The sequence below is a fragment of the Corvus brachyrhynchos genome, unplaced genomic scaffold, assembly GCF_000691975.1.
Source record: "Corvus brachyrhynchos isolate BGI_N302 unplaced genomic scaffold, ASM69197v1 scaffold191, whole genome shotgun sequence".
In the NCBI taxonomy this organism is placed as follows: Eukaryota; Metazoa; Chordata; class Aves; order Passeriformes; family Corvidae; genus Corvus; species Corvus brachyrhynchos.
Window position 1 is genome coordinate 1064609 of NW_008236487.1, and position 12813 is coordinate 1077421.

Genomic DNA, 12813 nt, shown 5'->3' on the forward strand with positions numbered 1-12813 from the left:
GAATGAGCTAATCTTAGGAAGAACCATCCACTGTGTATACATTGTTTGTGCTGCTTTAATGGATGCTTTGGAAGGGGATTATCAAGGAAACAGCATACAGTGGATGCCATTGCCTACCTGCACAGGAAAGTTTCTGCCAGAAAGGCAGTTGAGAGGGGAGTGTAGGGAGAAGAATTTTCATTTTCCTACAGGCAGAATTAAATACCTCCTGAGGATCATTCTTGTGCTGCTTACAGGAAAGAACATAACTGATGAGAGTGGAGTACTGGAGAGATTGCTTTGCTTAGGGGTAGTGGGAGGTAGTCTGACCATCCAGGCTGTGTTTTGTCCTAAAAAGGGAGTGACAGATCTTTTAAATTTAATTACAAACACTACCGTTAATGCGTTTGCTTTGTTTTACTACCATGTGTCATGGTTTAGCCTAGGCGGTAAATCAGTCCTTGTGCCAGGTGAATTCTGGGAGGTTAGAAGGGCTGTGGTGCTTATCCTAGGGAGTGTCATATAGAGAATAATAGCATTATCCTGTGGTGCTTAAGTTTGTGTAACTAGTCTTTCCATATCAAGGAGTGAAGCAGTGTCCTAAATATGCCGATAGTTGTGGGTGTTGACTCCTGTGCCATTGCACAGTGGCAGTGAATGCTGGAATAATACTGCCTGCTAGTTCTGTTTGGAAAGATGGCAGGGCTGAGCCTCAGGCTGGCACTGACTGTGCTTAGGCCCCTGCTGACCCGGGCTGGAGGGAGCAGCTGAGGCTGCTCTAGGGGGTGTGTGGCAAGGCAGCAGCACACACAGTTGGCTGAAGGAGTGCCTCGTTTTGTGTTTATAGGCTGTGTTTAGAACTCTGCTTCTGTTAAACTGCTAAGTCCTTTCTAAAAGCTGACAGAGCATCTAGAAGTTTTCTGTATTAAAAAACCCAACAGACCAAACTCTGTAGATGCTTTTCTCAGCTTATTTAAACACAGCAGGAACTCACTGATTCATCTACATGCTGATATTATATATGCAATCATTAAGTAGATTTTAAGTCATAATGGCAACTTCCTCTTTAAATGGAAGCTAATTTTAATGAAACCTTTAATTTGCATGCAACAAAAAATGTTGAAGGACTTTATTTATGAGATTTATCATCTCAATGAAACACAAAGCAATATTTTCCAAGACCTCAGGTGTTCTATAGATTTCTTTTTTCTAGTTTTTGTTTTTGTGAACTGTGCAATCTTAGAATGGGGCAGTAAGTCTCCTCACAGTGTTTCAACCATCATCTTCTGGTTAGCTGCTACTGACCATACTTAGACTTCCTAATTTCTTAAGAAGAGGTCATTGTTCACTGAGCTGTGAGTCATTGAAACTTTAAGATAGAACTTAAAGACCACCTATGCCTTTCCTGTTCATAGTCTTCACTGCTTTCTTTCACCTGTGAACAGATATTTCAGGCTATTAGCACTTCTGTGTTGGCACCTTCCTGTTGCATTCAGTCATGTATTTCTTGCTGTTGTAGTACATTTTTAAAAAGAACTAAGACCCAGTAGAGATGCTTTTGGATTAGCTTTTATCTTGCTTACCTTTGCATGCTCATTTAGGGCAAGCATATTTAGCACTAAGAGGATCCTGCATGAATGACATGGAAACATCTTAGTTCACTGAACAATCTCATTGTATTTTCAAGAAACAACAACCTCTATTTCTGCAGAGCTCTGAAGACCAGCTCTACTGCTGAAGGCAAATCTGACTCGCTGGAGGTGAAATGCATCTTTTATTTTTAACCTTAGTGAATGCTTGGCAGCGAGTGCTCGTGCAGTAAATCCTCAAGGTCTGATGTAAAAGTCTCTTGCCATTCCTGTATCTTGTATTAGCAGAGCCTTTCACAAGCATCTCGGCCAAATGTGGTTCAGCCTGTTGTGTGGCTGTACTTCATCCCAGAGCATTGCTCCCACAATGTCACAGAGGTGATGTAAGGACAGTCCATTAGGCAATATAGTGGTAATGCAGCACACAGGGGCAGTGCTATTGCTTAAATCTGGCAGAAAGAAGAACCAGTAAAGCTTGCTGGTTAAACGTCTCATGAAATTGCCCAATCTGTGGAACGAGCTAGGGCTGTTAGTACTGACTACCTGTTTGAAATGTGTGGAATAGCAGGTAGGGGGGTGTGCCTGTGTGTAACTGTTGTTTATAAACAGCTGCTCTGCTTACTTGCATTTTTCTGGTTTTAGCTACAGTTTCAAATTGGTTCAGTGTACTTGTTGTGGTCTAACCCCAGCGGGCAGCTAAGCCCTGCACAGCTGCTTGCTCACTCTGCCCCGCTGGGACGGGGGAGAGAATCCTAAGAGTAAAAGAGAGAACCTGTGGGTTCAGATAAAGACAGTTCAATAAGTAAAGCAAAAGTTGTGGATACAAGCAAAGCAAACCAAGGAATTCATTCACCACTTCCCACGGGCAGGCAGGTGTTCAGCCATCCCCAGGAAAGACAGGCTCCATCACATGTAATGGTTACTTGGGAAGAAAATTAGCTCTATCCCAGCCAAAACCAGTGTAGTACTGTACTGAAATGAGTCTCTTACAGGCTGCCTTTTAGATTAAGGTGCCTGTTAGCTTAGTTTCAAGCTGTAGTTGTTGTTGCATACTCTTTTCTTTCTTACATCAGTTTTGCCAAATGGCAGTGTGATTATGCCTTCATGTTTCTTGCATAAAAATAGAATTGTGAATTGGCTGCTTGAAATATGACAAAAACAGTCAAGATTTCAGTTCTCTGGCTTTCTAAATGTTTGTTCCTGCTCTTAAAATCTACTTGCTCAACTTCTTCACTGAGCTTCCTGTGTAATGTTGCTAAACTTCATCTTAATTCTCCTGTAGCCCTTGTGTTTACCAAGTAAACAGCTGTGGCTGTTTTAGATGTTGCTTCTCAGATGGAGGTTGCTGACCCTGTAGTGAAGGTAGCAGGAAGGTGGGGATGCCATCTGCTCTACTGTCAGATTGTCACCTTACTATCTTGGGTGATTAAAGCAGTGTGCCATACTGAAATCGGACAACTTGGTATCATTTAGTTCTGCAGAGTCTGTTACCTGCTCATTAGCAGCTCTCTCCTCTGAGGATTGCCAGGCAGCTGAGGGGATATAGTATTACAAACTGCTGCAGCAAAATTACCTATAGCCCATTTGTCAGAGCTGAGAATTACCTTGTAGTGATCATATGTAAATGAAATGAGTTCCTGTAAGGACAGAATACATTATTTATTGGCTTTTTGGAGGTGACATTTTATTACAAAACTGCCAATATCAATTCCCTATCTTACATTTTTAATTTTCCCTCCTACATTATGACAAATTTCAGCATCATTTATTGGCCACTAAAATTCCAATTTAATTATGCATACTGGCAAGTTAAAACTTGTTAGATGGGTTGTCTTAATGTAGTTATGTGTTAGTAACATCTGAGTACTTAGGTGCTACAGTAATAAGAATGACGCCAAGTGATTAGTGCAAAATAAATAGATTGTCATTCAGAGTGATTCTGAAGCCTCAGCTGTGGCTTCATTCTCATAATACATTCTGATGCTTTGTGGCACTCAGATTGTTCTCTGGAGATTGTGCCTCCCAAGGCTACCAGTGTCAAACAGGTATCTCTTAACTGGCTGCTGAAGTGACACCACACAGTGATGTACAAAACAAATGTGACCAATAATACTCTTGGATGAGGGCTCAGATTAACAGTTCTCACCAAATTTCTGTAAATTTGATCAAATCTTTAGCATTTTGAGTTAAATTTACCCTGAATCCTTTTTGCAGTGTTGTAAGTGTAAAATACAATTACTTTTCTGAGTAGAAATCATGGTTATTGTTTTCGGGGGGATTTACCTGTTTCTGATGGCTCTGATGGAATGAACAGTGTTTAAATTTGCGTGTTCTAATTCCTTGCCCAAGTAAAGGTACAAACCCGTTCCTGGCAGTGATTGTGACCGTGTTAATTCAAGCAAGGGAAGCATAACTGCTCTGTGTGCTACTGCCCTCCTTGCAGTCTGTTTAAAATTAGTTGCTGCTTGAGCTCTGCTTGAGCTTTGCTTGATTGCTATAACCAGTACTTAATGTCCTAGTTTTGGTGAAACCTAGACTGGATAACTGAGCTTGGGTATGAGCTTCATACCTGCAAAAAATACAATAATTGTGGAGTACTTGTGATAAGTAGATTATTTCTAAATAGTATTTACAGCCTGGTGCTTGCAACTTTGTAGAAATAATTCATAAAAATTTGCTGTGGTTTTGTAGATGTACTGTTTTATGAAGCTCACTTTTCTATCATCTTCAGAGTTGTGTTTCACTTGTGTTAGGGTATGAAACTGTTAGTGGTCTCAGGATGAGAATTCATTATCCAGCAGTGTAGAAATCTGTGTGATTGATCTGGTGGGAGTTTGGGCACATATAAAGGCAGTTGTTGTAGCTGTTTGGTAGCTCGTAAGCAAGCTCTTCTTCCAGCCAACTTTTGCACTCTTCTTTTCAACTGCAGTTGAGTTACACAAACCATTTGTCTTTCAGAGCCAAGGCATAATCAGCCAAACTGAACCAAGAAGAAAGAGAATATTTGAGAAGGCTTCCAGCATCTCATGAATGAGCTAACGGAACTCGATAATGCTGGTTCTCCAGAGCCGGGTCTACGGCTCAGAAAAGGACACATGTCTGACACTGCAACAGCACAGGCAACCTTTGAAGAGGACAGCTCTCAGGAGAGCCTTCTTCTAGTGGAGCCACCACTGTCTTCTGATCAGGAAAATGTAAGTCATATGGTTACTTGTTAGGCTTGATAGGAAAAATGAGTTTTGACATAAGTGCTTCAGCATTTTAAATAGCTTTCAGAAATGTGGACCATGAGCCTACAACCTTTTAATGCCTGCTAAATAACTGTAATAATACCAGGAAGATTCCAGAAGTATGCAGTTGAATGTATGGGAACTTGGGTGACAAGACTGGGCATAACTAGTTTTACCAGCTTTTCTGTTTTTATTTTTTCCTCAAAGAAATGGGACTTGTATTGGTTTGTTCTCTGCTGAGATGCTGCTCATACAAAAATATTTTTGTTCTGTAATTTTCAATTAATTATAGGTGAAAGGAGAAGTATTGACTCCGGCTGCATATAATCAGAACCTTGGCTAATTGATATCTTTCTGATGATTAGGACAGAAAGATCTGTTTGCAAGCATTCCTGTAACAGACTCACAAGAGCAAAAGGATGGGGAAGCACCTTGTGTTGCTTGCCTCAGACACTCTTCCAGCCTTTAGCAGTTGGTGGCTCACACATTTTCTAAGCCAGTGGCAGTGTTTATAAATTTTTGGTGCATGAACCTTTGGAAGTTTTAGCAGCCACAACATGCAGAAAGGCATCTGCAGCTTAATCAGGTGTTCTACAAAGACAATGTCTAAGCACTGGACAAAAGTACCTTCTGGTTAGACAGTTCCAGAAATGTAATTAATGCTTCTCCCAGGATATATTCAGGTAGATATCAGCATAGTTAAGTGGAAGAGGCCTTTGTCTTAGACTCACTGTCCAGTTTATCATGGAGTAATGAGTTTACTGTATCAGCTCAGTCACAGCAACTGTGTGGTTTTAGCCAGCAGCAAAAACATGCTGGTGCTACTTAATGTATGTTGGGCTGTGGCTGTAATTGCATTTGCCACAAATTCTGGGTGTGTGTGTGGCCCCCCGTCATGGATCAGCTGACACGAGAACTGGTATTTGCCTTCTCAGCTTGATGAGTTGGAGCTCTTACAGAATTTAGTTCTGTGCATTCTTGTAATGAGAAGTCAGGGTTGGTATTCATGTCTAGTAAGCCAAGCCAAGGCGCTCGCAGCTGTACTGCTGTGACTTCTCTAGGACATTCTCAGTACCATGACGAGGGAAATACCCAGAGTCTTCTTCTGCTTTGTACAAGGTTGTGAAGCATGTGTTTAAGGTGGAAGGCCTTGGCCAAGACTGGTTAGAAAAAGAAAAGTTGAGTTGTGCTAGCAGATATTTTGAAGTTACATGTTTATCTGTTGGTGTTTTTGGGATCATCTGTTTTGAAGGCTGTTTTCATTCTTGCCTCTGACTTTCCTGGTTGAATAATGAGAGTTACCTGTTGCCTGTGGATGGAATAGCCAAGGTAAAAGTCCGTAATTGGTTATGTGCTTTAATTGTACATTTGCTTAGCTACACAGAAATTATCTGGATGAATCAGTGTTTAATTCTAACATTTTGGAAATGAAATGATTGAAGTACTTTCATTCCCTCTTTCAGACATTCTTAGCACATGTTGTCTTTTTGGTTTTTTGCTTTCATCCATACAACAAAAGTTTGTGTTTTTTTTTGTTTTGGCTCACTACAAATGTTTGGTTTTCTCATGTTTGATTTCTCTTTCCTGGTCTTCTAAAGTGCTGTCACAGAAATTTGTTTTTGCCATTTGGGCCTTGCTGTTCTATCTTAATCTGTATCACTTTCTCTGCCATAGATGGCCTCCTGTCTTTTTGAATTGTTTTTTACCCTTTTATTCCTGTCCTCTGTGATTTCTTGGGTTTGTTAGTATGATGTCTTTAAATTGTTTTTTGTCTTAAAAGGCTGAATAATTGATGCTTCTAATGGATCATCCCAAAACACTTTGCTGTCAAAAGTACCAATATTGGCTTGCCAAATGGCCTTTATTATGTGATATTTTGCAGTGTTCCAAATAATCTGGAAAAAACATTATGCTGTACATCTTCCTCTGCCTTGTGTAAGCCTCAGCACAGCTGTTGCTCGAATGTCAGCTAGGATTCACTCTTCTGCTCTGCTGTGCATTCTGGCTCTGTGCAACTGTCTCAGCAGAGAGACTTATTAGTTCATTAGCATGACTTATAAGTTCAAAAGCCTGGTTTTCCTCTGGTCTGGAAGAGGTTCATGTTTAGATAACAGTAATATAAGGATATTGTTCTTGGCTAGATGGCAATAGTACTCAGGCACTCAAGCTAAACATAGCCTTATAAAAGGTCTCAAGTAGTGCTCATTGCATCAGTGTTTAGTGCTAAATGCAGCCACGATGGAGCTGATGGTAACAATTCCTTGTTGGAGGAGGGAAGTGGATGAGGGCTGTGTAGTGTCTTGATGGTAGAACCCCCATCATCATTTAATATGCTATTAAATGCTTCTACTTAGGAAAAGCTTTTATCATAATAAATATGTATTCTAAAATGTACTGGGCCTAAGACTTGAGGTATTAGTGTAAAAATGTGTACCTTTTTATCCTGTGATAATACTGCATTGTTTATTTTCCCACTGCCTCCTATTACCCTGCTTACACCATTGCAGCTCTTTACTTGTATAAAATCTTCTCCAAACTCTCCTGTACAAGATTCCTTAAAAAAAAAGCTTGTATATCCACTTCCGGCTCCACTTGTAGAAGTAAGCAGTCTGAGCTCTTAAGAGGTAGTAGTTGATTTTGATGAATTATTTTAATAGTCTTTTCTAAGGAGGAAAGCATGGAAGCATGTCATTATGTTGTTCAGAATTATTTTCCATCTCCCTCGCAGCTTGCATTGTATACTGTGTACTCCTCATTTTGATGGGCCAAAATATTGGTCCTCATAACTAGTAAAGCATTTTCTTGGGAAAAAAAATGGAGATAATATTAAGAAATAAGATCTACTCCTAAAAGGTTTTTTTCTGAGGCTTTTGACCCTGGCACCAGTAACCTACCTGGGAGGTTGCATAGCTGTGAGCTAAAAATTAAAGATCTTACTTCCTGTAAATTGTGGCATTCAGATACATGTAGCAAAGAATTACTAGCCATATTGAACATGCTTATTCAAAATAATAATGACACAGCTGCATCCTTCTGCCAGTGCTGTTCATCTGCCAATTATATAGTGATTCCTATGAGAAGATACAAGTCATACATCATCAATATCCTATTTATACCCAAACCTCTCAGTCTGTGTTTTATTCCATAACTCTGTTCTCTCCTAGAGTGCAAATATGTCCACAGATTATCCCTTCTTCCAAGTACCAGTTTCAAGGACTAGATACACATCTTGCTATCTTTAAACATGAAATTAGTGTAGTGGCAGGTGAGTGGTGAGCCTTCTGCGATTTGGAGAAATAGTAACCATTTGTCTGTATGGTAAGCATTTGATGATGAGAAAGGGATCAAGCAAGCTGCATAATTCTTCTCATTCCTTCAGCAGTTTAAACCTTTTTTCCTTTTTCTGGTTTACACTATGTGCTGATAAGGCATTTTTCAGCAGGTGCTTCCCTCCTGTAGCATCCTGGATTGCCTTGCCTTTGGGACAGCATCCTTTCTCCTGTCCCAGAGTTTCTGTGTCTTAACTGCCTTTGCAATTCCATCAGTGATAGTTCCTAAAGAAATCTCTCCTGCTGTGACTTTGTTAAGCTGACACAATCAAATGCATGTGACTTCTTACAATGTGATGAATGGGCTCTTTATGCAGCCCAAAACCCTGTGCTTGACTCTTTCCTTTTGTACTTAAACCTGTCGGTGACAGGAGGTAAACAAAAGAACCGTTTTCTTTCCCTTTGTTTCAGTCATCTCATCGGGTTTTCCGTGCTTGGATGCCGATTGCTTTCATCTTCCATGCAGTTGAGCTGTGTTGTGCAGTTGTCCTGTGTGGCACCAAAACGTGCCCATAAAGTGGAGACCTGTTGCTTTGAAGTGTTTGGTAACCTACAGTAAGGTTCTGAGAGGAGGTTTGTGTAGCCCTCAAGTCATCTGAATGGGCAGAAGAAATTTGGGTAAATACTCCTCTGGATTGCTTCTCAAGGGAGTATGGGCTTTCAAAGGAGAACTTAATTGACCTCTGACAAATTTCATGATATCTCCATGTACCTACAGGAGTCTTTCTAGAACATAAATACCAAAGTGACTTGAAAGAGGAAGGCAGAAGGATGTAACAGGATTTCAGGTACAAAAGAGAATTTCTAGAGTAATTGAGGGTGAGCAAATGACTCGAGGCTTTTAATTTGAATCCTAGGACTTACTCAAAGCCTTCTCTGTTACAGAAGTGTTTACATGTTATCTACGGAAGCAGACTACAGACATACTTTTTTGGTATTGCAGAAGGGTGCATGTAAATAAATGGAATCGTCAGCTTGGCTTTCTGGTGCATGCCAGCTGAGTGAAAAAGACTGAGGTGAAGTCTTGAAGGTCAAAGGGAGACATTTGAGTCTTAGGAATAGTCTTTCTGGAGCTAATATTTGTTAATTCTGATTGTGTGAAATTTCATCCTTTGTAGATCTACTTGCAAGTTTAAACCATTTAGCTTCCTTTTCAGTCTGGCGTTTTTCTATTGGTTCTTTGGGGTTATGATTGCAAAGTTGGCATTTGCTTCTGTATTTGCCTTCTTCCTCCATTGCATTGCAGGTTTTATTGGTAGAGTGTGAATGGAAGAGGCCTGGCAAAATCAAGTTTGAGGTCCCACCAAAGCACATTTCCTTTTGTTTTAAAGCTGATTGTGTTCAAATGTTGTTGTTCTGTAGATTTCTTTATTATCTCTTCCTTTCCTCCATTTTTGCAACTCTTGGGAAGAAATGTTATTTCTTTGAAAGCATGTGAGTTGACATTTTGCTTCAGATCAAAAAGATCTTAACATCTGCATTTCTCCTTCACTTGCTGTTCTAAGAACTGGAAGTAATGTGAATTTTACTCAGACTCCTAGTCACTGAAGTGCTTGAGTAGAGTAGGTATTTTTTTTTTTTTTTTGTACTGGAAAGCATTTTTGGATACACAGAGCAGAATATCTCCAAGTATTCCCACTTAGACAGTATGAGGACAGTGTGACACGTTTATGGAGATGGTTTCCAGGCTCCACAGGCCTGAGTTGGTCAGATGCTGATGCCTCCCTTGCTTGGCAGTTGATGTGCCTGGGTTATGAACAGACTGTGAGAGCTTGAAAGGCTGCAGAAAAGGCAAACTGGTGACCCAGTCAGGCATTCTCAGGCAGTGCCCAGAAGGCTGGTAACATGTAGGAAATGTCCATGTCTCTGTGTCTGCTCTGTCTCCCAGAAAACTCTCACCGAATTACCAAGGAATTTGTCCTAGGTGAAGGCTGTTGAGTTGCAGCTGGGTTCAACTGTGTCCCATTACTGTGGAGTGTTTCCGTGCTTTGGGAGGGAGGGGAAGTGGTGGTGCTCAGAGTTTGCTGCCTGCCTGCCAGCAGGTTTTGTAACCATTGCTTGCTGTGCTGCGTGTTGAAACTAGGAGAGGGAGGGAGTAGTTCTGTTTATAATTCACTGGCACAACAGTTTCCCTGGACAAGGGTTGGATTCCACGGGTTTTGCCTTTGTTCTCCTGGAGATCATATCTGCCTGATTTGGGCAGCAGCGGGGGGGTGCGTCGACCTTTCACAGTGATAGAAGAGAAAAAAATAGTGTTGTGCTGGTGGGTTAACTTGCATCTTCCTCCAACTGTTTCAGATTGATTGACTCTGCTGTTATGTTAAGTTCAGGAGTACACTTTCAATCTCTCTTTGCTTATTTTTGTAACAGAGCATTTCTTTTTCCATAAGCCCAGCATGCTTGTTTTCTTTTTCTCCTGTCAGGATTGACAATGGCAGAGGAGCAGAAAAAGGCACATGAGACTCTTCTGCAGTAGAGACAATTTGTACAGGCTCTCCTCCAAACTGTACTGATGAGCACATGTGGGCATTGAGGCCTTGGGCCCTCGTCAAATACTGGGCATTAACAGAAAATCAGTAGCAGCTGCTGCTGCTGCTCAGAGGTTCAACAGACCCTTTCCATCTGAAGATACTTAAGAAGGGAGCTAGTTCTAATCAGTGTTCTAGCAAGGCTGCTGAAACCAAAATGTGACTTTGTCCTAGGACTATTTGCTAAATGCGTTTTGAATGTTAGTGCTTGTTTTTAATGAGTGCCAGCAAGCAGTCACCCGTGACCAGTTGTGTAAAGCTGTTTTCAAGTGCTATATTAAATGGACTGTATCTTTTATAAGAAGGTGACCTACAAAGGAAAAACATTAAACTCCAGGAACCTTCAAGTACTTGACATTTTGACCAACAGGCCTAAAGGGTTTTAAGTGCTAATGAAAGACTTGTTTTGGTCCAGTGACAGCAAACGCAACTTTGCACACCCTGCTTAGAGGATGGATGTAGTCAGCCTTTTGGAAACTGTGGTGTGGCTGTGTTTACAAGCTTGTCAGGGAGAATGTGAATTCTAAAGGACAGAGTGGTTATTTTAAAATAACTTGGCATGTGCAGAAGTTAGGGGAAGTCGAGGAAAGTTTTATGGTGCTGTTCGTTTCCGGTTGATTTCTTACAACGCAAAGAATATAAGTTGAAGAAATTCTGAAAAATGTGCAACAGGGTTTTAGAAGAGATGGCGTGGCAGCACTTATTGCTGCTTCCCCCTTACAAGAGGCTGGTTGATAAAAGGTCAGTTGACAGAATGGGCACAGAGGAGTTGCTGCTGAAAAAAAGCAATCTGGCCAGCTGAAAAGGATGTTACAGAGCTGTGATTAGAAAAATAACATTTTTATATTATAGCCTTGAACGTATTTTGGCCATTTTGCTGAATGCTCTCGAGTTACTGAATCTGGCACACTGCCCCAAGGAACATAAAATGACTTGAATGTCATGTTAAGCACTATTAATCATTCATCTGATGAGATCAAGATAAACAAGAGTAAGAACTCAGAGTCATGTCTAGACTTTGTGACTTCAGTTTAATATGGGGGATAACAGTGGTATTGTAAATGCAGCAACATATGTTTGTAACTTGAGTTTTAGGAAGAAACTAGGGTATAAATACCATGTCATATAATATGCTATGACTCAGTGTTAATCAAGACATTTGGTTTTTCTGAGCTATCTTGCCTGTGTTCCTACCAAAGCACAGAGTTCTGTCAGGGCAGAGATCAAGAAGAGAGGGGGGGAGTGTCTGTCAGCAGCTGAGGGAAGCAAGAATATCAGAACAGATACAGACTGCGTGGTACTTTGAAAATTCCTGCAGTGGTAGGTTTAGGGCACTGGTGACATCGTGGTGGTGACTTGGCATGACAAACAGTTGACCTTTGAGACCTGCGAGTTCATTAACTGCAGAGCTTAATACTACATAGGTATGTGCACGGTCAGTTAGGCTCCTGGGTAACTGAGTAATGGCTCTGTCTGAAAAGAAGCCCTGATACAGAAAACTTGTGCCCTTTCTGGGGTTTAGGAGAGTTTTATTGCTGTTACTAATTGTCCTAGTTTTGACTGGGATAGCTGATTTTCTCCCTGGCAGCTGGTACAGTTCTGTGGTTTGGATTTAGGATGAGAATAGCATTGATAACACACTGATGTTTTAGTTGTTGCTCAGTGGTGCTTACCCTGAGTCAAGGACTTTTCAGCATCCCAGCTCTGCCAGTGAGGAGAGGCACCAGAAGCTGGGAGGGAACATGGCCAGGGCAGCTGACCTGAACTGGCCAAGGGGATATTCCATAGCGTGGAACATGGAGCCCAGTGTATGAACTGGGGAGAGCCAGTTGGGAGCTGCTGATCTCTGCTGGGGGACGGGATGGGCATTGGTCAGATGGGGGTGAGGGAGGAGATGGCCACTTTTTACAGAGTAAAAGGTGGCTCCGTTCAGATTTAACTTATGTTTTAGTTTGCACACTCAAATCAACAACATTGATGACACTTTTTGAAGTGATGAACCAGAACTTGCTTGTCACCTGTGCAAGCAGCAGTCACGTGCAAACTCTGAAACTTTCTAGAAGTCTTCAAATTGACATCAAGAAACTACAGACCAAAATACGCTTTGACTGCTTGAAGTCCATTGAACACAACTTAGTGAAAAGTGGGAAAAATGTTT

At 41.1% G+C, this 12813-nt stretch overlaps 1 protein-coding gene across 7 annotated transcripts in view; it reads left to right on the forward strand.

Moving 5' to 3' along the window:
• The window catches only part of ADIPOR2 (adiponectin receptor 2), a 44939-nt gene that overhangs the window by 18062 nt on the left and 14064 nt on the right, over positions 1–12813 (forward strand). For all 7 annotated transcript variants that reach the window (XM_017726238.1, XM_008643988.2, XM_017726236.1 and 4 more), the window contains one exon: positions 4527–4762. In XM_017726238.1, coding sequence (XP_017581727.1) covers positions 4595–4762 — 168 coding nt within the window. In that variant the 5' untranslated portion in view covers positions 4527–4594. The remainder of the gene's footprint in view (positions 1–4526; positions 4763–12813) is intronic.